The sequence below is a fragment of the Amblyomma maculatum genome, chromosome 11, assembly GCF_055883805.1.
Source record: "Amblyomma maculatum isolate TAMU_Amacu chromosome 11, ASM5588380v1, whole genome shotgun sequence".
NCBI classification, from domain to species: domain Eukaryota; kingdom Metazoa; phylum Arthropoda; class Arachnida; order Ixodida; family Ixodidae; genus Amblyomma; species Amblyomma maculatum.
This window is the reverse complement of record NC_139354.1, coordinates 24,868,481-24,894,493: the sequence shown is the minus strand read 5'-3', so window position 1 is coordinate 24,894,493 and position 26,013 is coordinate 24,868,481. Positions and strand designations below refer to the sequence as shown.

General features: G+C 44.9%; 1 protein-coding gene across 1 annotated transcript in view; it reads right to left on the bottom strand.

The window, feature by feature from the left end:
• Positions 1–312: 312 nt before the first annotated feature.
• amon (prohormone processing protease amontillado) overlaps positions 313–26,013 on the bottom strand; it is a 147,326-nt gene continuing 121,625 nt past the window's right edge. The window contains exons 4-13 of the mRNA XM_084583373.1: positions 21,937–22,045; positions 20,275–20,312; positions 15,667–15,743; positions 12,025–12,113; positions 10,664–10,839; positions 9,829–10,041; positions 8,614–8,714; positions 6,005–6,238; positions 4,175–4,339; positions 313–3,676 (exon numbers count right to left, since the gene is read on the bottom strand). Coding sequence (XP_084439499.1) covers positions 3,340–3,676; positions 4,175–4,339; positions 6,005–6,238; positions 8,614–8,714; positions 9,829–10,041; positions 10,664–10,839; positions 12,025–12,113; positions 15,667–15,743; positions 20,275–20,312; positions 21,937–22,045 — 1,539 coding nt within the window. The 3' untranslated portion in view covers positions 313–3,339. The remainder of the gene's footprint in view (positions 3,677–4,174; positions 4,340–6,004; positions 6,239–8,613; positions 8,715–9,828; positions 10,042–10,663; positions 10,840–12,024; positions 12,114–15,666; positions 15,744–20,274; positions 20,313–21,936; positions 22,046–26,013) is intronic.

Genomic DNA, 26,013 nt, shown 5'->3' with positions numbered 1-26,013 from the left:
TTGGTTCAAAATTACACCCGCATAGTTTTTGATTTTGCTGGTCACGTGGGCATGGGGCATGTTTGTTTACGTTAGTTCAATAAGGCGCAATGCAGTTTTACCGCCAACGCATCACAATAATCAACTTATGACTTCACCACCTCGTCACCATCAAAAGGCGATATTCTAATTAATTATAGAGCAGCATATCTCAAAGCGTGACACTTCGTTTTAAACTTGTCGATGCCTTATTGTGCATTTACCTTTTTTTTTTCGCGGCTCGTAGCGTCTAAACTGAAGCTTGAGGACATCCGAAGAAAGAATAGGGCACGCTCAAAGCATCGTCGTGCGTCAGAACACCCCAAAGGCAAAAAAATAAGTAAACTCAATGCCAAAGAAGATGTCAATTGCCTTTTTTTGTGGATGCAGATATATGTATTTTGTTCTTTATGCTTTCGGAGGTACTTTCAGCCTGACAGTAATTTGCTTTCAGGCATAACGCACGCTCGCGTCTCGGCGAGACGTGTGTCAGAAACAACGGAAACAGCGAGTGAATAGGACAACAGCAGCCACGCATTTGGGAGGCATGTGTAAGGATTGGCTTTGCTCAAATCTCAGGCCAGACAGAGGTGTCGGGTACAGTCGCGTCTTCTCAAACAGAGTCACAGCACACCAAGTTCCACTGCGCTTTCTTCAGGGACCCAAATAGCGATGAATGATAACAAATCGAAGTGCCAAAATAGAGCGCCGGATGGCCAACTCTACACCGCAAAAACACATCAGGACTAAAAAAAATATAACACGAATACATACACAGAGAAGCGGGGAAAAACGATACATTTTGAATACGCATTAAGGCGCTGTAAAAACAAAAACAAAAAACAGCGTAAGTTCTGTTAGCAATCATGACGTTGTGAAGCTACGCGACCGTCAGCAGATGTTACAGGTTCTCGGGCCATCTGAGAGTGCCCCAAACGAGCGCCTCACATTTTCGTCCCCCAAGTGTTAAGCGCAATACGCCTTATCAAAACAGTAATATCGATTGAAATTTTCGCTTCTCCTTTTGTTTCCTTCCCGCATACATTGCCTTAGGGATCAGTGTTTAGCGTCCACTGACGCTCGCATACCTTTATTTCAGTCACTCCCGAAGGTAGAAGGAACGGCATAGAGTTTTCCCGCACCGGTCACAGTAGACACCTTTAGCGTAAGATGTACCGTGTTGACGTTACCGGAGTACCGGAAACCCGCGCCGTCAATGCGCATGCGCAGGTCCTCTTGAGGGCGCCAGATGGTGTAAGAGGACCAGCAGCTGCTCGCATGCCTGTTGCATCGGGACCAACTTTTTGTAAAGGTTGGTCCCGATGAGGCCAAGCAGGCTACAGCGCGTGCGCACTGGCGGCGGACTTACTGCGGTAACGGTAACACGGTAGACGGTATAATAAGTGTTCTAGTAAGAGTAGGCTTCACGACAGGCTGAGTTGTCGCCGTAGAGCGCAATAATGAGAGAAAACATCGCAGAAAATGCCGATATATAGATAGCGGAGCCCACCTTCTTACTCTTCTCTATTCTTAGAGAAAACAATAAGTGCCAACATTAACAGCAAATACAAGAAAACTCGTCGCCGGGCTACCTGCCATTGTTCAATTCAAAGCACAATGCCAATATCTGCACAACGCTTGGAACATGAGGTGCTCAACTCTTGGGGAGACAGAACTTTAAACAGAGGGGTTATGCTCGCGAACGTGTGACTGGAATGCCCCTCTTTCAGAAACAGGGGGTTTCGATGCCCCGGCCACAGAGCTCAAATTCGTTGGTCGCAAGCCCACAAGCGCTAGTTAAAACTCCGTGGAGGTAAGCACAAAGATAGATGACAAGGCACGACTGTCAGCAGGATTGACTGCACACGGAAGTTCACAGAGAGTGGTATTCATAGAAAGTTTCAGGCCACCTTAAGGTTGTTCAGGATGGCCGCTGAGAATAGCGCTTAATGTGCGGTTTCAGCCTATGTGTAACGTACACTTCTCAAGCTTTCAAGACGTGGTGACAGCAGCAAGACGCCCAGCAGAATAGCTCAGAGCCTCCTTGTTATGCCCCAGTAACTCTTAAAAACCCCTGTCGAAATATCATTGCCGCAGTAAAGACATGTTTAGACTTTATGAGTTGTGCTGTATTCCGCAAGAAAGCGATATATTTGGCTCAGTGGGTAGTGTTTGTGAGAGAGCGGGTACACTTGCACGCTATCCACATGTACACGAGCATTGCACCGGTATTCGACATATCTCGCCTTATCCGCACCACATCCCAAAGCTTCTCAGCTGTGCTGTACTAGAGAGTTATAGCATAGTGCGATCTGCAATCTGTGTGACCCGTTATCGGGGGCACCATTGCGCATGCGCAGGTAAACTTGACGACGCCAGATGGCGCCACGTACTGGCCAGCGACGAACGCGCCTGTCGAGGCGGAATCAATCAGTGCGTGTGAATTGGTGGCCCGTGCTACCGGATTACAGCATCGAGTCGCGGATCGCGCTATGCTACGATTCTTTATTGTACTCTTCTGTGCCCTTCCGTGCTGCAGCGAAACATACTTTTTTATGGTCGTGCCAGAAAGCAAGTCGTTAAAGCATGGACGCCGACCTTTCAGTCCGCAATGTGTGCTTATAAACCAGGCGAGACCTTTGCATTGTATCAGTGTATTGTTATCAGCGTATTAGGTCAGATCATACAGACGCAAGCTATGGTAGCCAGTCTCTCCTAACCCAACACACAGGTTAGCCCTTGCAATCTGGCCTAGTACACTGGACATCGTGCGAGAGTTCTCGACAAGCAATAATGAGCGTAAAATCACGCTTAGAACGGTCTCATGAGCATCAGGTGTGCGAAAAGAAACGGCACTCGACGTAGGGTTATAGCGGGCAAAGAATGCGGCTGTAGTCCAATAAGCTTTAAGTGCCTCTGCGAATGCGCTGAAAATTTTATCAAGGTTCATTTGCCTTATGGCTCGAAGCTCGTCTTGAGTCATGTCAGGGCTGATCATCAAGACAATGAATCACTGCCGAAAGTATCATGGGTATTTCATAACTGCCTGTTGGCGCAATGCGACAGGGCACAATAGACGTGTCGGTCTCAATGATCCAGAGAGTGACCATGGGCTGTCCGCGCACTTATGTGCTGCCTGTGGCTAGCAGATTTGAGCTCTGTAACCTCGTCATTTTCGTAGAGGCTCTGCCCGGTAGCCGGGTTTTTTTACCCGGTTCCGTGCCCGTTGTAGTGTCACGCGTCTGGTCATTAATGGTCGTCGCCGTTGCGGTTTTGGTCGGAGGTCGTCCGGGTTTGGTTTCAGAGGAATCAGGCCCTCCCTCAGGGTCTGGACCCTCTGTGGGCTGCCGCGGCACCCCGACGCGTCGATTCGTGTGCCTTCTTGACGATGGCCAGTTTGGAGTTGTGGTCGTGCGCCGGGAGGTCGACGTAGGGAGGGTCCCGGGTGCCGTGAATCATCAGTGTCCACTCCTTGAGGAAGCCTCGGGCCTCGCCGTCAGACCCGGAATCCTTGCTGTCGATTCCGCGGTCGATGTGTGCCTCTAGCGTCCATCGGCCCCGAGGGTTTTCTCCCCACGTGTGAGTGGTCATGAATGGCCACTTTGTGAAGCCATCATGGCTGTCATCGTCGTTGGGTCGCCGGCTCAAGATCATGGACCTGCGGAAGGGCGCAGGTGTCAGCGTGTATCCCTTGGAAAGGCTGAAAATTGCGCACTTGTTTAAAAGGTGTATCAGAGAACTAACGGCACTGTATACGCCTTAAACAACAGATATACCTCATAGGCCTTTTGTGCCGATAGCTCGCGATCCAAATGCCACATGAGCAAGACTTTAGTAACACTGTAGATCTTCATTAGGTTGATTGAGAAAACAGTTGTAAATAATAAAACATTTTCGCTTTAGAAACCTTATCTATTAGAATAGTAAAAAATCAGGAAACGAAAACAAACACTTTCACCTAAAGGCAAGCGGCCGGTGAAAATAAATTCACGTTAATGGGATCAGCATAAGACGAACGCGGCCATAATGGGCATATAAGCTTTTGACGCATTAACCTGACATTTTTTTTTCTTCTATGTGCGGTAATGATTCATGAATACTGGGAACGGCTAAAAATAAAAGAAAAATAGAAGGCGAGTGCAGAAGTCTGCCTTACCGCGTTCCGGATGGGGAGACCATGAAGAGTTTGACGTCTCCGCGGCGTGTCGCGTTGAGTGTGATGACAGCCTGCACGTGCTCCACGTAGTTCACTTCGGTGTCTGTGCCGGCGCAGGAGTCCGTGTCCAAGTAAATCTTCAGGCTCTCGTTGGCACGGAACTCACTGCGAACGCGAATGCACGTAGCACACCGAGCGTTAGCACGTGTGGCGCACTCTAGGTGTGTTACCGAGTAACACACTTTGGCGAACAGCTTTAGAGAACCAGTGATCAGACCACAACAACACTGATGCTGCTACGTCATTACACGTGTCCTTCCCTAAGCTGGACGTTTCCTTAATTAGACCTAATCGAATTAATTATGCTTAACCCTTTTGGGGATGAAGAAAGCCAGCAGGAAAGAAAGCACTGACACAAAACCACCTCAGTGAAAGCCTGTCATTTTACCAAAGGAAAGCATTTTTTTTATCGTGAGAGAGTTACAGGTCATATGTGTCCAAACTGTTTAATAAATCACTGGCTCGAATTGTGGACGGGCATGAACGTGAGTGAGTTGTAGAATAGTTACTCCACGGGCAACCATGTTGTTCACAGACAGGAAAACGCACTCCAGTCTGTACATGAACGGTGTATTTTCTTGGAATGATTGGCTGCTAAGTTCTATGCAAGCTGTTACATTTGAATGCTAATGTGCTGTTCATGCGCTCAATAAGAGATATGCATTTTATCGAGATAAAAACATATTAACAAAACATGCTTGTTCGCATGAACGTATACGATGGCTTAGGCAACCAGTGAAGTAATTCAGCATACGTAGGTACAAAAGTTTTTCTCTCTATCATCATTTACAAGCTTTGGGTTACGGGTATTTATGTCTTCATAAATAATCAATGAAGAGAACACAGCCACTTATTCAGCTCCATAAAAATTGAATATCTGGATGTTTCCTGGCTATATATGAATATCTAGCCGCATATGTAGCCATGTTTTTCTGGCTATGGCTATGGCTATGTCCTACAACAAGAGGTACTTTTATCACCGAGACAATTAGATTTGAAAACCTTCGCGCCAGTCGATTCCAAACTCGTGACGTCCTCGCCGTGAAGAACTGATTGCCGCCATTACGTAGTGAATGGCTGCGAATAGTTAACTCTGAGGTCCGTGTAAAAATCGTCGGCGCACGCGCCTTATTTGATAAATCGCCCGGTGGGGGTGACACCCACCTGGTTTTTGCCTATAAAATCTCTGAGAGTGTTCTTTGTTGAACAGAACGCGGTGCGTCATGATGGCCCAGACCAGTGTTTATTTGTCCTTAATATTCTATTCCACATAGACAACTTCTTAAGACGGATATTTAATAAAATACATGGGGTAAAAAATATGAAATATTTAAAGAATAATTCCAAATAATCTAGTGGTGTACTGCAGCGAAAATTTGAAGTTATTTGACAGCAGTTTGGAGAAGCTGATTGAGACCCCACATCCAACAGAAAAGACTGCCTGAGTATCCCTATTGTTATTAAGCTATCGAAAATGTGACCATCTTGGAGCATGGCGAGCACTTGGCGATTGCCAATGAGAGGCGGCGCAAACTGGTGCATTTTTCTAAAACTCCGTAAAATATTGCATTGCGCATTGTAATGTGAGCAAAGAGGGACGAGGCTGTAGTAGATAAACGCAATTAAAGGATCAGTCAGAAGCAGTAAATAGATCGCCCGTCTTTTTTGCTGTCCAGAACTCATTTTAGCAGTTCTTGCAGTTAGTTTTGACCAAGTCGCCAAAGCTGTACCCGCGGTCTCTGCGAGGATGTCGGTGACAATATGACTCACCTGTTCTTGACGTACGATCCGGCCTCGCAATGGAAGCGCGCTGGCACCGTCTTCCAGATCTTGGCCAGGGCTACCATGGCACCGGCGTCCAGCACGCCGAAGCCGAACAGGTGGTTGAATTCGAGCCCCACGCCGTTCATCTTCCAGTGGAAGCGGTTCTTGCTATCGTAGAGCGAGTTGCGTTTGGAAGTCAGCACGGTCAGGTGCTGGATGTCTCGCCACGTCAGCTCGGGGCTGCGTACACGTCGCGTGCCATTAATGCTGACCACACGTGTTCCAGACTTACATCGTGGGAGCATATGTCATGCTTTGAAACTTGCCTGGCCCTATTGTGAAGAACGAACGGAGAGTGGAGCAAATTCTGACAGTATATGTTGGTCAAATATTTAGGGGCACTCTTTCATCATCTCGTCCTACCATCTGTTCCAGTGACCATCCTGTTTAACTCAGTCGGTAGAACGACTGTCTCGGAAACGCGGTGGTCCCGGGTTCGATTCCCGGACCAGGACGAATTTGTCTGTCAGAAACTATGAAGTTTCTGAGAAAGCTGCATAGCTTTCCTTTGTAGCCGTATGACTGCGCTTGGGTGGATGTCAACTAGTAATTACTCCATTATGACAGTGTATGTGTGCTTGATTTTTTTTTAAAAACGCGTTGACAGGCAAGACAAAGTAGGTGTTTGACATTTCCGCAGGCTTCGTTAACGCAGGGAAAAAATGCACGCTAAAGTCGGGGACAGCTTAATTCTGCAGTAGGCGACACACACAATTCCTCCGCGCCAGAAAGTAGTCCGTTGTTAAGGGCTTCTCTGGTTACCAAAATACGAAACGAACCGCCGGATCAAAGTAAAAGCGCAAGAATTTTCGATGCTTCTTGCATGTTTTGTATTGTTAAATAGTAAAAACGGATTCTGTTTACTTTTCAGCGGAGTAATACGTACGCCGCGTACCACTGTCTATAGTTAGCAACTGCTGTTTTTTTTTTAAAGCTGTATCCTACTATAGATCTGACGACACAATGTGCAATAAAACACACCGACAACAAACAATACACATGCACACAATAAAGAACACTATGCATATTCCAGAAATGCTAACATTAAATGGTAAGTAAACATTGAACAATAAGCAGCGCATAAATAGTTAACGAAGAACAAACAATAAACACAATTTTTACATGGTGATCATTTGGGCTAGTTGGCGCGAATTTATACATATTGCACCAGCGCTGATCCAGTGCTGTCCCGTGTACTTCTTTTCTTGTGCTTTGTGTCTTTCGTTGGGTGAATATGTTAGAATAAACAGAATGTTTTGGCTCGCGTACTATGCCTTTAGAGATGGGAGCCTTTGCTAAGCTGATTTATTTGACTAGGTAGGAAGAAATAAACGATAAGAAAGTAATTTATGGCGTGTGAAGGGGTGCAATAAAAATGAAAACGGTTGGTTGGTTGGATTATTGGGTTCAACGCCCAAAACGACTTATGCTATGAGAGACGCCGTAGTAAGTGGCTCCTACAATTCCACCACCTCAGGTTTTTTACGCGCAGTGACAATGCACCGAACACGGACCCCTGGCGCCTCTATCGAAAAGCGGCCGTCGCGGCCGGGATTCGATCCCGCATACTTGGGTACAGAAGCCTATTGACTTAACCCCGCACCACATCGGAGGATCAAATAATTGGGAAAAGACAAACAATAATTAATAATGCGTAAAAACAGGATCAAAAAGAGAACAGATGGTCCAAGGAAGCGATCAGGGCAAAAAAACTTAGTAACCTGCCCGTAAACGGCTAGTGACAAATTATCAGGAAAACTGCTAAGCAAAAGGTGACGGAGTAAAGCAGCAACAGGCACGAGTTGGAGTTGACTGGTTGTGTGTGAGTTATCTCTCTTTTGCGGCCAACTTTGTATCGGATAGACGGGCGCTATCGCTTCAAGAGTGAATTTTTATACTTTGGCAATACTTGAACCGTTATGACACTATCACAAGCCTTTCTATGCTCATGGTGAATATATTCCGTCTGTGAGATGTATCCGCGAGATTCCGCAAGATGTGTCAGCAAGATTCTGCGAGATGTGTCAGCGAGACGTCGCAATAGGTTCCTACGTCAACACAATTTCCCCTTTAAGGACGTTGCTGTAGGTTTCGACTACGAAGGCAAAGAAAAGAAAGTAATTAAACTACAACGAGTACACAAACATGCAAGGTAGAAGACGAAGAGAAGAGGTAGACAGAAGAGGAATAAGAGAAGAAGGAGGAAAGACTTTCGCCATTAAGTTCTTAAGCGAACCTAAGTGCATTCCTATAATTTTTGGTTTGGCAACTCTGTGTATACTCGTCACGGTTGTTATGTAGCTAGTTGTGAGTCAGAGCATATCCTGCTCTCCTTGTTCTTGTGTCATCTCGTTAGAACAGCTGTATTCTTTCAGAGAGGAAATGGAGCTATTTAGAGGAGCCAAACTAGGCTCCAAAATAGGATACATTTAAGCTTCACAGTGACGAATGATCATCCGTCAGCGTGCCACAGCGGTGCATGACGAATACATACAAGCAAGCAATTTCTCCGAAACAATTCAGCAGAAAAAAAAAGAGGCCTCGCGATATCTTACTTTGCTTCCAGAGCGAGAGCAAACACCCCGGCTGCTTCCGGTGCCGCCGCTGACGTCCCTGAATGGGTCTTGGTGCATTTGCCGTACAGGTCGGTCGTGGCCTGCGAGCAAGTTGGCGTCCATTAACGAATAAATGTGTCCGCCATTTTCCTGTCTATACATCGGCTTATAGAAAAAAAAGCGCGTACTCCTCAATTACATTGCATTGCTTCGAAGAATTGCTCTTGTCACTAGAAGGAAAAAAGCTAAAAGTTGCTAGATAATATAATTGTGATACCTGACTGGCCGGCATTTCTTTCTCTATTTGAAGAGACGTGACATGTTTGGTTGCAGCGAGGATGCATGAGTGACAAGGTAACTTACGTTCAGACATTTTACGACATACTGAACTAGACGAAATATTACTATCTTAACTGGTTATCCGCGATGAATTAGGAACGTTCCGTCAAATATCTATCCGTCTATCTTATTCCTCAAAGGCGTTGAGCGCCGACTTAGACGCACAGCATAACAGTATAAAACCTGCGAGTGATGGCTGACAGATATAGGTGCAGTAGCTTTAGCAAATAAATAAAATATTAACACACACAAATGCAAGGGTAAACAAGAGATGTGTATTTGCAAGAGAAATTTGCACGCACGTTACGAGATATGTTCATTAGCAAAGACTTTTCGATTAAGTTTCATTACTTGTTGCTCTTCAACGAGCAACGCACACATGAAAAAAGCTCGGCATGCTTTTGAATGTCCGCTCTGTCAGAAGGTGGCATCCGGGTCAGGGATCGGGCCGGGACTTCCTGATTGGCTACTAAACGCACGGGGAATTACGTTCTTGCCATAAATGTTGCCCGCAGAACAATGTCGTGAAAGTGTGTGACAGAAAAAAATCCATCCTGACCAACTGCTAGCAGCGCACCATACACCCATGGTCATCTGGTACACCGGGCCGTCATGACATCTTTTTGGCCTCATTGTCTGACCATAGCATATCTCTATACACACGCATGGAATTAGTTGAAGTTTTCGGATGGGAATAGCGTATATATACTTGTACGTGGTCTTGGGAAGAATAGACAGTTAGGCTGACACGTCCAAACATTACACTCATATGCATGATTTTCGGATAGTTGGGTTATAATCAAGCGTAGAAGTATTGGTACAAAGCGCACAGGTTATGTCAAAATATATGCCCCAAGAGGGAGATTATTTACTCACCACTCCAGTGTGCGGGTCCTTGGCGCCATTGCTGAAGGTGGAGGCGAGCGTGGACGAGCAGGACTCGTCGTAGTGGGCGTTCTCTCCGTCGTTGATGGCCGAGTTGATGGACACGGTCCACATAGAGGCCGCGTAGCCATCGCAGTTGCAGTCGTCATCCTCACCACCGTCGCCCGACGCCCACACGTAGATGTTGCCCAGGCCACGGCGCCCCTGTTGACAGGGGTGAAAAGACAGAGAGCTCTGCGTTTTAGGAGACTGAGCCGGCAATGTATCGAGAATGAGGCTTACAGTGTTTCCACGGGGTTTGATAAACGTTAATGCCAATAACGGCCCTATAAGTTCATCTGAGTTTGAGTAAGATGCATGTGCGTGTAAACCATTTGGTATTGAAAACACAATGCCCTGCTTTAGTTGCGCAAACAGTACCCAATAATTTTTAATTAGCCATGTCTACGACATCCGTCGCCACTCTCTCCCACCATACTTCCTGATCTCTACTGACCGCTTACTAAGTTTGCCTTGTATTACAATTCTCTCTTTTACCCCAACAGACCATCGGTTATGTGCTGTACGCACCACTTGTACCGTCCAAGCATATTTCCCCGTTCCTGCATTTCATCCTCACTGGTATGCATGTCATTAACACGTCTCCGATCAAAAATTCATAACCCTCCCATTCTTCCAAGAGGATCTTTGACGGCCCATAAATAATAATTTGCAGGATCCGCGCTTGCTCCTGAAAGGCTGGTTATTATTATTTTTTAATAACACCGTTTAGAGCATCTAGGTATCAATGCGGTAAACGCGGCACCCGTGACATGCAGGTGCTCACCTCGTTCACTCCTCGAACGATGGCCCGCATGGTGGCGTTGCGAGGCCCGTCCACCGTCTTTCCGTCGTCGGTGGGGCCCCAGGAGGCGCTGTAGATGTCGATCAGGTTGGGCTCGTGGCCCATCGAGTTGGCCTCGATCAGGTCCGTCATGTACGGCTGGTCAAGCATGCGGATTCCTGCGCACGCGTAACCCCCTTAAGAATCGGTTCACCAACTGAACCTTTCCGCACCACGTCTAAACTGGTTAGTGCAGTCGGCTGGGAGATCCAGAGTTCGTTGCTCAATCGATCATTTCTTTCTTTCACGCATATCTAAGAATGATCAGCTTGTATGGTTTGCAGACTCATTAACACAGTAGTGAACCTCCTTACATACTGTTACCTCACTGAATTGAATCTCATCGAAGACTGAAATTACTGCCACTTTTATTGCAATTTCATTTCATTTCATTTTATTACCTTAAAGGCCCCTCGCGGGGTATTACATAAGAGGTGGGATGAGCAGAAAAGGTACAAGACAATGCAATATGTGATCATGTACAAAAAATGTGCTGTGTCTGATGAATTTGCACAATTGCAACGATAACTGTAACAGTGACAGGTTGAAAGCCTAATACTAACGTGTAACCTTACTCTCTAGCTACAACTGCAATAGACTCACAGAACCATTCGTTAGACATCATGGATGTAATAATGCCCACCTACTGAGGCCCCAACTAGAGACTCGCAGTATTACAAATAAATATGAATTGCCTAATATAATTCGATATTTCTGTAGAGATGCTTTGGCTATTATCATCACTATTTGCTAGATATCAGGAATGTAATGCCGAGCTGCTAACTTCCCAACTAGAGACTAGCAGTATTGCAGATCAATATGAATTGAACAAGTGCAGTGCATTCAATATATCCCGAAAATGACACAAACACACAATGACACTTTCAGCGGGCCTAACATCACTCCCATAGGTCACTGGCATCGCCTTAGTTGCGAAAAGAATGTACATGATGCAAAAAAAAAAAAAAATTGATAGTTCTTTGCTATTGGCCGTAATAAAAGTTTATCTAAGAAAAAGAAAGGCATGTAGAGGTCTTTCAAATATTAGTGCGAAGCTGAAGGTTCTGAGAAACACTTCAGAGAATCTCATCGATTTTCGATTGTACTGAAATACTTTTCATTTTCTAGACGGAGGTCTCGAAAGGTGAACGGTTATTGTTCGGAAATTTCTCGGCAACCTACTCCCCGCACTTTGTCCGGGTCGGAAAGTGGCCCTCAAAGGTGAGAGGTTCTTATCAGGAACGTAGCGAGCTGATCAAAGAAGCAGTTCGCAGTGACAATTGGGTATAGAACTCTTTTCTTACCTGCCACCTTAGAATCGTAGGCCACGCCGACTCCACACACTCCATTGTCCCTCTTGGCGGAGACTTCGCCAGCGCATCGGGTGCCATGACTGATGAGAAGTTTACAAAAAAAGGCAACAGAAGAAAGAACGTTAGGACCACTGGCATAAGAAGCATGTTATTCAAATCGGAGTTTCACCATTTAAGAGCAACATAGACAGAGTTACGTCATTTATAATTTGCTGAGTTCACTGACACACTCGTAAGCGAATCTAGAAGTGTGCATTAAGTACAGTCTGCCGACCTGGTAAGTATGTCATACCACTTTGAAGCAAATTCCTTCGGAACATACTAAACAAAAGAAGCAAATACATGTAAGTGCTACAATCGCACTTGCTCGACACTAGATTACAGACCACTTCGGAAATTTTCCCGCGGCGCGTTAACGCAGTGTTAATGCTCCGCCTGACGTCGCACAGTCGAGCTGTCGGGTTTATATCGTTTTTAAAACGTTCCATATAAGAATGGGTCATTGTGCCAAACATAAGAAAGTCAGTGTTAGGTAAATTGTAATTAAAATATAGAGCACCGTTAGAGATGCTACATATTCGTTGCTGAAAACTTTACAGATACAGCCACTAAAATACTATAGCAGAAACAACAAGCATTCTCTTGCCTTCAGCGCAGAACTCTGATACACCTTTTATAAATGAGGCCTTGAAAAGAATGTTATATTACTAGTTAAGGCATTGTCGAGTTTACTATCAATAACGCATGACGCAGATGCGGTGGGAGAAAAGGATGCATGCATGACACGAATAATATGAGGATGCCTTTTTCTAGCTTGCATCATTTCTCTTTCATAATACCCCTTATCTCCACGAGACCACACGCAAACAAGATTTAAGCGCTGCATGCCTTAGTCAAGTCTAATTGATGAAAATGAGAAACAAAGAAAGAATAACAAGCAAGAGAGGGAGAATGAAAGAAAGAGATGCAGCATAAGAGGGATACAGGAAAGGCTACTCAAGTGAAGCAACACATACGTTAGCTATACCGCCAGTATCACCCTTCAATTTCTACTTATATGAAGACAAAAGCGGGTGAAAGCCGCCTAAAATCGTGCTTTGTAGCTGCGAGCAAAATACTTATTGAATAATGGTTTTAGGCAACGTAAGATAAATCGAGAGCTGTCGGGTCCATGCTACTGAGAAAATATATCGGCATCGCTTTCGGCCCGAAGGATTCCCGATACGCAATGTAGCTCTGAGGTCGATACAAGTACAGAGAAGAGGTAAAACATGCGCCCCGTCCGGGACCGACGCGTCAGCTGATCTGAACAGCCGACGCTGCGAGCGGCACGATCGGTCGCAACGGAGTGTATCAGGTGTGGAAGCGAGCGAGCGAGCGAGCGAGCGAGCCAGCCAGCCCACCCGGCGAATAGGTCGTGGCTAGGCACGCGGCAACAGCGGCAGCGGTGGCTGCCGAGCTGTTAGCCTAGTTCTCGTCGGCACGGACGTGAAACACACGGGGTAGAACGAAAGAAAGAAAAGAACAAAGAAAGGATAACTGAGGAAGAAAAGAAGAGTAAGAAAGAAAGCGCGTTTTTCCGCTGGTCCCCGAAGACCATTAGGTCCCGGCCGGCTTCCGTGTCCAAACGGGGGGATCATTTGCGAGAGCGATTGCAAGGGGAATAACGAAAAAACAAAAACAAAGCAAGAACAAAACAAAACAAAACAAAACAAAGGAAAACATATGACAGATAATAAAGGCAACGAACGAAAGAAAGAAAGAATGAAAAAGAGATGGATGAGCAGTACCAAAAGAAATGCTAAGATAAACCAAGGATAGGCAAGCGAAAGAGAAGAAGAAAAACAACCAGAGAAGACGAAACGGATGAACTCACAGAAAAAGTGAAGGAAAAACAAACAAACAAACAAGCAAATAGATGATGGCTTCGTGGGAGCTAGGTGCAGACAGAAAATGATGAAGGCGCGTAGCCAAGCAAACAGGCACAAGCATTGTTTCCTTAGAGGAAGACACCATCTCCCCGTGTGAGAGAGTTGCGTTCTCTACGCGATCGCTGCATGCTTCTTCGGAGCGTGCTTGCGCGGCTAGATCAAACTTTCCTGTTGCATGAACAAACAAAGGAGAAAGCGGGTTAATGTAGGCGGCACGGGCAGACTGAAGAAAGAAAGAAAGAAAGAAAGAAAGAAAGAAAGAAAGAAAGAAAGAAAGAAAGAAAGAAAGAAAGAAAGAAAGAAAGAAAGAAAGAAAGAAAGAAAGAAAGAAAGACTCATTGAGCAGGCATGCATGGGAATGCCGTCTGCGCCGCGGCTGCATTACACACACGCGCTGTTGGCAACGCTCGTGTCTACAAGCGTTGCTACGGTCAACGCTCAGGTCGTAGTGGAGAGTTCTGCGAGCAGCACCAAAAGTAACGGCAACAGCTATTCTGCCCTCCCTTCAGCGATCCGAAGCAGCTGCTCGGCTTCGTCTAAATGTGCGCGGTTGAGATGGTGGCTGGGGACCATTTTTTCTTTTACTCCACTTTTTCGTCGTCTCCTGCTCGTTCTTGTCTGTGGATTTCGAGGACGTGTTGCAACCGCGCCGCGTTGCCAAACCGTGTGCTTGCGCTGCTAGGCCTAGATGGCTGCACCATCTATTACTACTTCTTTTAGCTTGGAGTACTCGGGGGACTTCGCGTGTTTTTACGCGCGCAGCCGCGAAAAATGTCGGTTGGTAGGATTATGTGGTGGCTTAATCCAGCTCGTTATGAAGATGTTAGAGGCAGGCGTGTCCCAAGGTTTTTTTCCATGAGGTGAACTTTCTTTTGCTGATGGTCAAAGAAAAAAAAAAAGAAATACTGTGCATCGCGAAATGAGAAATATCATCGAAGAAGTGCTGTTCTTGAGAACGGAGAGTGCGTAATGGCTATTCAGAGTGTGAAGAAATGATGGCAAGGGTATGACTTGACCGAAAGAACTATTCTGTGCAGACGTCGTCAAAGTTTTCAAAAGCAGACTTCAGCTCATTCAGCGTAGAAATGTGCATCTTATGCGCAACAGATGCATGTGACAAACTATTTTTTTCGTAAAAGAAGAGAAAAAATACAGAAAATATTACAAATACAAAGAAAGAAAAGAAACTGCGTGAAAATATAAGCGAATTTCGAAGAATAAAATGATGCGGCAGTTCGAGCGCTTACAATTCATATATACCATAAATTGCAATTACAGTTGTATGAAATTGTTCATGCAATGTATGAAGTGTATGCTGAAACAGTAAATTAAGGGATACATTAACTTGGGCTTTCTTGCAAACAACGCAGGATGCCCAGATCGTTTGATCGCACAATCAGGTTATAATGCACGAGCGAGCGCAAAAGTTTTATATTAAACACTTTTTGAAGCTCTTTCAGACTTCAGTGTCAGCGAGCAAGTTATAAATGTTGAAGTTCGTTACGTATTTGTTAATTTTCGATTTTTTCTTCTTGCGTGAACAAGGCGGCGTGGTAATACGAAATACTTACACCTTAAATGATATGGCACTTCTACCTTCACCAATGGAAATAACAGGAACAGAATGTGATGAATTTTTTTAGACTAAATGCAAGTACATAGCCCGATACTGTGAGCATAGCAGTCGCAAATGTATTCTCACCTGTTGAACCAATCGTCCGTGTACCTCGGATAAGGGAAGGGGTCGTTGCTACTGAAGTCGTAACTGGCCCGGGCATTCTGCAAACACGCGACGAAAGACGACACAGTTGGTGTTAGCTTGCGCGAAGGTGAGCGTGGGTGACACGGAGTCAGCGACAGTATAGCTTACACAAGCAGATCGCGTTTCTGATTCATACACGTGCGTCAGGCGGCCGTGGTTCAGGCACTGCCCCCTCTCACTCACCGAGGCGATACAAAACCCGTGCGGCCCGATCATAAACCTTACTCGAATGTCTCTCACGTGACCGCCAATGGACAGCTCCGTGTCGTTGGTCGGGATCAATAAGAGGAATATGACCCCCAAGGTGATTCACCTCCGCAATAGATCAGCGCAAGCATTCCGCGTCTAGATGGCTTTGGCAAGGTGGATTCTCGGTTGACGTTGATAGAGACATGCAGCTATTGCAGCCCTTCAGTCTCCCACACCATTTTTTTTTTTGCAGGAAAACGAAGACGCGTACTTATAGAGGTAGTATTCTTCTTCGTCATCTTAGTAGAAGAGATATCGGCCGTACGAGAGATCGACAGATGGTTTCGCAGACACGAAGCCCGAGGTCATGATCCTGTAGAACTGGCTGTCATTCGATACAACGGAATATTCTATTCCAAGTGTGAAGTTTTTAAATAGTATTTGGATCAAACTGTGAGAGAAATCCTGCTTGTATTGTTTTGCGCGTCTTGAATACTCGTAGTTTTTCTTCACCAAGAACTATGACGACATCATGTTTGAGAGGGATGACGGGAATCACAAATATATAAATGTGATATAAATTTTGTGACTTACGCAAAAAATGTTGCTAGTAGTTTATTTCTAGCGAATTCCGAACAAATGTTCTAGCGCCTCATGCTTTCGTGAATACCATAAGCGCTAGGATGTTCTAACTTATCTGTTTTGCACTTAACTGCTTGTTATCCTATCAACTATTCATAGCAGGGATAATCATAATTCTGTTACAATGATAATTAGTTTTAATAAGTCGCCTAATTTAGTCATCTCAACACACAATTTTCTTTTCGTATAGAAGGTGCTTTCACTGCATTTGTAACGTACGTGAACTAAATATGCAAGGCACACCAGAATATAGTTTCCCATTGATTCTATTTCAAGGGAAAAGAGGAGGCTGCATCAGGATCCCTAAAAGAATGAAATCAGGAGTTAAAACTTTCTAAAATCCCGGTGTGTGTGGCAAATGGGCTAGACTCTATAAAATTAGAAAGAAATGCTTGTCTATTTGGTGTAGGCCCGTGAGACATAGCAACCATTGCAAAAATAGTTAACTGCAATGAACGACATACGATGTGTAACAGCCATATCAATTGAGAAGCGTTAATGCATTATAACGAGGTAACGTCGTAACAATGTTTTCAACTTCGAATTTTATTGTGTACACTGTTCAAGACCCACATACCAGCCACACAGCATTAGTATTCATTCTCGGACTTTTCTTACTGCGGAATTTTGTTTGAATACTTATTTCGGCAATAACATTCCATAAAGCTATAGGATAGTGAATGTTAAGACTGGCGCTATGTTTTACGTATTTGTAGGGGGCCTACGTTGACCGGCTGGTTTAATGTGCTTCGCGGATTGGTAATGCTATTTTTGCCCCACAAGACCCGGCAGATAATTTAATTATGACATACTCATATTAATGATATATTCATTGAATTGTTATATTTTCTGATAAGTGCTTTCTTTAGTAACTGCAGCTTATGTGATCGACTGTGCTGCAAGAACGTATTTTAGGGGAAAGAAAGAATAAGCTGTGTTTATTTCTGCTGAATAAGACCTGTTAATGAGTTTTGTTGCACGCGTTTCTGATTGATCTGTGCAGGTAAGCTAAGCTGGTCTGATTAATCTGGCAATCCCTTGCTGCTTTCACAAGCCCTGGCAACACTTAGCGGACATGATAAGCATGCAAAGCAAGAAAAGCACGCTAACATGCCGCTTTCTGCCATTCATAATTACTTTCCTTTTTGGGCGTAGAAGCTACGAACGGTCGCCCCGCCCATCAATTCATGCCACACTCAATCATAACCGCACTGGACGCGCGAGCACACACCGCGAGCGCAATCAGAGTGGGCCGGCCACAACGCCATTACGGTCGTCTATTAATCCAGGAGGCCGAATCATGTGCCCGCAATTAGGCAAAGTAGCTCCCTCTCGGGGCATCCAACTGTTCCCGAAGAACGCCCAGACATCCGCCGCACCTCTAACGAGCTCTACAGTTTACCCCGCTTCCCTTCTTTGCATTTTCTCTCGTCGTGAGAGTCATGCAACATTAGTACGTGTTCACAATTCCCTCGCCACCGCTTTCTATCTACTTCTGGGCCCGGCTTAGCGCAGCTTTCTACTTTGCTCGTGCAGTTCTAGGCCTAATACCGCATGCCGTGTTTGACATTTTTCTTCCTTTTCCTTTGCTGTGCGCTGTATCGTTCATTCGAAAGCGGATTTGTGCGGGTCCGTTAATCACGGCAACCGTGCGGCAGGGCGGAGGTTTGGGACGCGCGAATAATGGGGGCGATAGCGACGACCACGCCAAGCCATCGGCCGTGTCTAGCGCTCTACAGCGCTCTAAAGCGCTCGCCGGGTCTAATTGCCCGGCGAGCATTTGTTGGCGCCCGAATGTTGTCCTCGGTTTATTGCCCGTATGTCTGCATTTCTAGTCCAGCAGCACTTGCTTCGAAAGGGAGACTACAAACACATGCGGGCAGTTGAAAACACGCCCGGATACACAGAATGGCGAAAACACCGGACTGCTGTTTCAGAATTTTGTGTGCGCGCGTGTTATTTTGTAGTTAGTTACATTCAGAAAATTCTAGGCCATACCTTCAAACGTGCGAGTATCTTCCTGCTGTTTTGGAACAAGTTGGCAGCCTTCTCCTGAGGCCTATACGCTGTGAGATCGGGTTCATTAAATTGTTCTCCGACCGGGCCTTACAGATATACGGCTTAATTACTTCCTCTCGATTTTTTTGTCGGAAAAAATAACATATTCAGTAGCATCTATTGACGAAACATCTAAGACTAAAATGATGAAGCATGAGCTAAGTTTTTGGAAATGCTCAGCAGGAAAGAAGATGCCAGTTAATGATATTTCGTTTTCATCCGCGGCTGTCACAGATAGTAAACGGTTCGCCCTTGCGTACTGCAGTACATGTATGCGTATATATGTGGGCACACAGGAGTCCTCTAGCGGACCATCTGTTACATGTTTTGAAGCTTATCAGGCTCTCTAATTGGTACCTGCCTTATAGAGTTTTCCCAGACTATTTTTACGCACATTGCCAGCTCGGGCTATGAAATACATAACGAAGGTTGCTATAGAAGAGGTGTTCTCAAAGTTTTTTGCCTCAAGGAACCCCAACTGCCATCAGCTGCACAAGGCCGGATGTTCTGGGGAAGACATTGGAAATGGCGAAGGCAGCCTTAGGATGTCCAAGGCCTCCGTGAAAAATCAGACCTGTCGTTTATAGGGACAGTTATCACCGAACAACGATAGGCACTAAGTAATGCGGCTTTGTTGGGAAGAAAGCTTTGGTTTATTGGCTGTTTTTTTGTTTTACAGTAAGTTAGGCACCAACTACGAAGCAACCATCGTTGGAAAGAATGCACGCATTTTGCGTAAATGAATCCTTATGAGACTGTTGCACATTCCCAGCGAAGAAACTCGGAAGGACCATTTCGCGTTAGTTAAGTTTAGTTTAGCGACGACTGATACTTTTGCCATAGTATCGTCGCTTAAATCAAAATTCTCTATACGAACCGAGGGAAATCCACAAATTAACCCTGTAGTTTACACACTGCTTGCTTGCTTCCTTAGGGTACAAACAACAGAACAAAATGCCGTAATGGCTAAACACTTAGGGTCCATGCACACAGACTGGGACACAACCATTACTATCAAAGCGCTGCAATCGAAGGGAAAAAGAAAAAAAAAACAAAATTCTTACGATAAATACATAAGAAGAGGTATGGAAACAGCGCCAGAGAATTAATGAGGGACCGGATAAGTAATGAGCCACGACTACCGGCCGCGACATGGGGCGCAAGTCAATTACGAAGCTTCGCGGATACGGCTCTCGACTATAGCCGACGCCAGCTGCTGCGTTTCCTAAGAGGGACATGCTCTTTCTGGGACATGATTGTTGTACGCGTAATGATGTACGCAATCACGACCAATGAAGCAAGCAGAGCGGGAGATGTACTAAGAATAAAGAACAAATCGTAAATAAATATTCCTCGTCGCCAGCCAGCCAGAAGCCGCGGAAGACGAGCTTCCGAAAGGGTGCACTTCAATCCCCCCCCCCCCCCCCCCCCCCCCGTTCTTCTCCCATCAACTCGCGCACTGTGTTGGCATCGCAGAAAGCTCTTTGCACTCTCTGGCCGAGCTTCTGCCAATGCCGCGCCTTTTGTGGGTACCCCGCTCCGTTAGCTCTTGTCGCCATTAATTAATGGGGCAGTGCGGCGATTGCCCCCAGTAGAGGCGGAGCAGCGGTCAAGAGACAAGAGAGAGAGAGAGAGAGAAAGCGACTGGGCGACACTCACGTAATTGTCCCGAAGGTCCGGGTGCATATAGTCAACCCCTGATGGTGAAGTGAAAAAAGAAAAGGGACAGTTAGGAAGAGTAGAAAGAAAAAAAAAATGAGGTAGGGAGTGAAGAGAAACAGTACAAGAACAAGTGTGTGGACATCGGCAATACAGGTGGATCGGGCGGAGGAGGCAAGGGAAAGTAGAGCCAAAGTAAAAGGGGTACGGTAGGCAAGGAGATGCAGGCACGGAATCGGTTGTCACGGAGATGACAATAAGGCACGTAGGGAGTTCAGGGAACAATATAGACAATGGCAGATGGGCAGAGAAAAAGAGGTGAAGGACCATAGTGAGGAAAAAAAGACAGTGGGAGAGAGTAAAAGGTGGAGGACACGCAGGTTTGAAAAAAAAAAAAAGTAATGAGGGGGACACAAAGGTCATAACGATGGACAAGAAAGGGGAGTAGGTGGACGGAGGTTGGAAAGGGCACAAAAGAAACAAGTCGTAATTAAAAGAGGAGGAACAAAGAGGATATGGAGAAACGGGATAACCAGGCACGAGGATAAAACAAGAGGCGAGTAGGGGAAATAAAATGCGGAGACAAAAGATGGGCGCAAACAGATGGATGGGAAGAAAAGGAAAGAGAGAGAAACTTTCGTTAGAAGACACAAAGGAGATAGGTTCCCGGGGGACCGGGAATGCCCTACCTTCACCTTCCCGTGCATCAGCCCGGGGCCATTGTTTTAAGCTCGTAAAAGGGATTGGCCCCTTCGCAAACAGGCTTACGACAACATCCCCGTCAAGGGCGGATCACCCCCCCCCCCCCCCCCCCCATTTCTCCAGAGAGTTTCCGTGTCATTGATGTCGATGTCCCTCTTTGTTCCTGGAGCATCGGCTCCGGTTATCATCCCTGCCGGTAATGCAGAGAAGACAATGCGCTTAGCTAATTGGTCCCGTGCCTGGCTTTATTCATAACGCTGGGTACAGGATTAGCAAAAGCAAGTACAGTGTTTTCCCCAATTTAGTTAACGGTGCCAGGGGAAATGCGTTGTGCGGATACTGAAGTAAAGAAAGCAAACCTTCGGGCCGTGCTTTTTTTTTTTTCCGGTTAACCTGGTGTTCAATAGCTAGTCCCCAGTTTGCAACGCGAAATTTAATCTTGTTCAGCACTTTTATATTGAGAACTTCTTCCTGAAGAAAGACCTACTAATAATTTTAAAGAAGCTTTCATTAGAATTTCAACCAGATTAGCTCTCGCGCGCTGAGGTAGGGAAAATGTTTAGGAAAACAACTAGCCTAGACTAACATCCACATGCATTTTTAACAGTACTTAAGTATTCAAACCACAAACGCACTGCACTTTCATGACGCCATATAAAGCTTTCGTTTTATGCAAAACAAGCGGTAACTTGCGCAATAAACTAATTGGTAGAGCCCATTTACGCCTCCACAACTTGGAAAAGCTTAACGCAAAGCGCGCATGAGTCCATCAATAAGGCAAGTTCTTCGTTTTCTTTGTAAATCTGATAACGAAATCTGGTAACACTGAGTTAAGCGACAAGAATGAATTTTAATGCTCCCGAGTGCGGGAACGTCAAAGGTCCCGACAAATAATTTGCACCCAAGAACACTATTACGAATGAGTCAATTCTGAGACCCGTGAAAGAGGTGTGAACTCACCATCGTCCATAATGGCTGTAGTAACATTCTTGCCCGTAAATCCCTGAGCCCAGGCGGCCTCGACGTTGAGATCCAACCGCGGCTTGCCACCGTTTTGACCCACGTTTTTCTGCGCAGAGAGAGAAAGAGAGCGACAGCCATTGAAGAATCAAGAACATTGCATCAAACCAGCTGGCATCCACAACAATGTGCAGGGCTGCGCTAAACCAGCGTATTGATCGCAGTCAGCGTAAGAAAAACAAATTGATCCAGAAAGCGAGTAATGTGAAGTTGGTTAGGTATGGAGCTGAGTTTGGTTGTATGTTGTGAAAAAGTGCCATTTTACTCTGGAGTTACTGCACAGGGATTCCGGTAATTAATAGTATACTTTTTTATGGAATACCCTGCACGCATATACCTCCAACTTATTTACTGCTATGCCTAGTCAAACCCATAAAATATTTTCCCCAACCAGTCATTCGGGTCATTCCATGAAAAAACACAGCAGTTTCTGCTCGATCTTCTCCTTCTTCTATAAAATCGAACCATTGCGTGAAATAACATTGGGAATATCAATCAATAAGGCTTCATTTTGCACTTTACTACGCTCTTAATGTGGTTCCACATACTAAGTGGAACATTAAAAAATGTTCCACTTATAAGCGGAACATCCCAGTCGGAAAAAAACTACTGAACATTTGCTGATGTTATGACAGATTTCTGTGCGGTTTTTGACGGAAAACCTGTTGTGACAACAGAACATTCTGTAGTAACATAAGAAATTTTTGTAGTTACAACAAAAAGTGCTACAAAACTATAGACAATAAAAATATAATACAGAAAAACTACAGAACTAAAGAAAAAATGCTACAGAACTACAGAAAAATCTGATGGTTACGACAAAACTACAGGATATTTTGTCGTATTTTTGACACAGACCTGTAGTTTTTTTCGACTGGGATGTTTAAAAGTTTCACTTAGAACTGTAACTTACGTGGAACCAGATTAAGAGTGTAGTAATAGCTGGGCATAAAATTTATGTCTGAGGCCACAACAGTGCGCAGTTTTCACAATACAGTGTATATTTTTTCTTAAATGTGTCTTGGTATGTTCTTTTTTCAACTGGGTGAAATATTGTGCGTCGCATAATCGTACTGATCGTGAATATCGTGAAGGTTTTTTTTCTTAAAAACGAAAACAGTTATTTTCGGATAAAAAAAAGGGAGTAAAACAATAAAAAAAAAATGCGCCCTGAAATTTTCATGCCGTGCCCTACAAAACACTATATATATGCAATATTTACAAAAATTTTCGAATACAAAGGCGAAGTTTTTGCTTTTTGTAAAATTATTAAATGTGACCTTCTTTTGCCCTCGTCGAAAAAGTTCAAAGGCCTGTCAAATCTCTGAAAAAGTCTTGTCGCAGAAAGTATAAAGGAAATTACGTACACGGTTGGGGGCACAGATTTTATGCAAGAAACCAACTAAGGTTGAGCGCAAACTCTGGCGCGTTTGGCAAGAAATAACCCCTTCTTATTCCTATCAGCTGCGAATCTTCAAGAGGTTCCCAGCAGCGAGAGCAAACTTTAAAGTAATTCAAAGAAAAATGTAGTGCGCCTGTTCTTCAGATCCTCTTTGAAAATTTCCGGGGCAAAAATGCCTGGAGCAAAGTGGGAACCGATGAAAGGAGCACGAGAACCCTGTGCAGTGGTGCGGTACTGGAATAGGGATAAAAGGGAAATGGGCAATCAGCTTGGGGAAGAACAAAAGAAAGAGCCCAATCATCGGCAAGACGGCCCAATAAGAAGGGCGCTGTAACAGCCACTCAAAGCAATACCGCTCGTTCCGAGAACGCCTGAAGAACAGGAGTGCGCACTCTAGCCAGATTCGATGGCCTTGTTTAACGATCTTCGGATCGTTTCCATTGATCGCAACAACCGAAATACGGTCGTCATTATTCTCCAGTGTACATCGGTTATTTGTCTCTCTTTTAACGAGGAAACGAGAATGGAAAAAAACATCTAGGCCTAAGCCCAGAAATTACGTTCGGGTATAAAGGAACAGTTGTAGAGAAGGGTACATATTCTGTATGCACCGCATAGTAAATAGAGGAGCTCTACAGGGCTATATGGTGAGGCATGCGGTGAAACTCCAGACACACGATGCCGAGAAAAAAAAAAAAAGAATTTCATTTGACTTGTTGATGTCCTGAGAAAAAAAAAAAAGAATGGAGAAAAATATGTTGATAAATGACAGTTATGGCTTTCTACCGCTCTGTAGAAGGAGACGTTTGTACGCTTTCTCTGCAGTGTAACATGTGGAAAACAAATTAATCACTAATGTCAGACCTCCTTGATTGTAAGATAGACGGGTTTATTGATAGGAAAAGGCAGAGAGGTTGGCCGGAATGATTAAAATCTGGCCTGCTACTCTACACTGTGGCAGAAGAAGGGGAGAAGAAAAAGAATCACGATGGGCGACAACGTGCGAGGAGGCATATGAATATATATATACAGGCATGGCAACTTGCATTACAAGCGCGAGTCAAGTCCCGCGTCGCACAAAAAAGAAACAAAAAAACAAACGGCAAAGAGCCCGTACTGCCTGGAAACCATTCCCCTTGTCCTGCCAAGCGCCCAGCGAAACTCCCCATAAGGTCTACGTATAGAGAAAACAGCTGGTCAAACATCTGAGATTTTACGGATTAAGTGCACTGTGTTCATGTTGCAAACTTTGACATTGTTGATAACTTCGTGTTGACATTGATATTAAGGATAAAGACGCGACCACCTGGCAACAATTAGTGAGACAGATGCAGTATCGAAATTTCAGAGACATAATAGTCGAAGAAAAAACTTCCCCTTCTAGATGGCCCTACCTTCGTAACGCCCGAAAAATGGTGCCTAGTCCTAGTTCCGTTTTGGAGTGGCGTTTTCCAAACGGGTACGATTTAAGTGCTCGTGTTAATGTAGTGTTGCGCTGCAGAATACTCCAAGCAACTTCAACAAAACAAACTGAATGCTCATACTAGTGCTGAGGTCATGTTGTGTCCGCACCGCAGTGGTAATCTGGCCTTGTTTGTAGTAATTATTCTCAAGTTTAACCAGCGCGCAATGAGTTGGGGCAAATAACAAACTGCGCATACATAATTCATTATAAAAGGCAGCCCAGAACACGGCGACACAGAACAAACGCACAGACAAGGATAATGCTGCACTGACAGTTTAATTATCTTCCTCGATTCACGCACCTTCTAACTAATTTACTTATCTACTTGCCGCTATCTTTCTTCATTTCATCTGCTTATCGCTATGGGTAGGAAGTCGACTTCGTTCTCCGATAAGAATAAAGACGGCATGATGACACATTGCTCACGAGAAATTCTGATGACCCAAGCGTCTACAATCTCTTGAGTCAGCTTATCATTGTTCGTTTTCAAGACATTACATTATCAAGGTCGACTAGGATTTCTTTCTTTCTTTTTTTTTTGCATTTTCGCAGTGTTTGCAGTGCATCGCTGGACATTGCCAACTTCTTCAATATTGATGCGGCGTGCTCTTTTGTCCTATCACCTTATAAAGTTTGAATAAGCCTTATATAGTTTGAATAAGCTATATTAAAAGAGGCAAGGAAGAAACAATTGAAGTACACCACTTCCATCTGCAAGAAATGAAAATAGCTCCGTGATTCCATTAGCTAAGGACCCACGGTCAGCGACAATGCAGCAAGACACCCGTGATTATGGCCATGGGCTACTAGCCCTTTGCCCTTTGATTCGGTACGAAAGAACTCGAGACGACAACGTTATAACTAGGAAACAGACCGCAAAGAAATATGAACGACTAGTAGAAAAAAGAAAAACAAGAAGGCCAGAAGACCTCGCACACTCCACAGCGATGGAGCGATGCAACCACATACGACAGTAGCAATCATATGAAAATGGGGAGTACGAGGCCAAACATATTTGCTAAAGGTAAGGGTTTTCTCTGAGGAGGAGGATGAAAGTAAGAGCAGTGCGTGCCTGCGCGTGTGTTTGTGCTGATGATAAAGTATGAAAGAGGAGGGGCGAAAGCCGCGAGAACAGCGGGAGACCGATGAT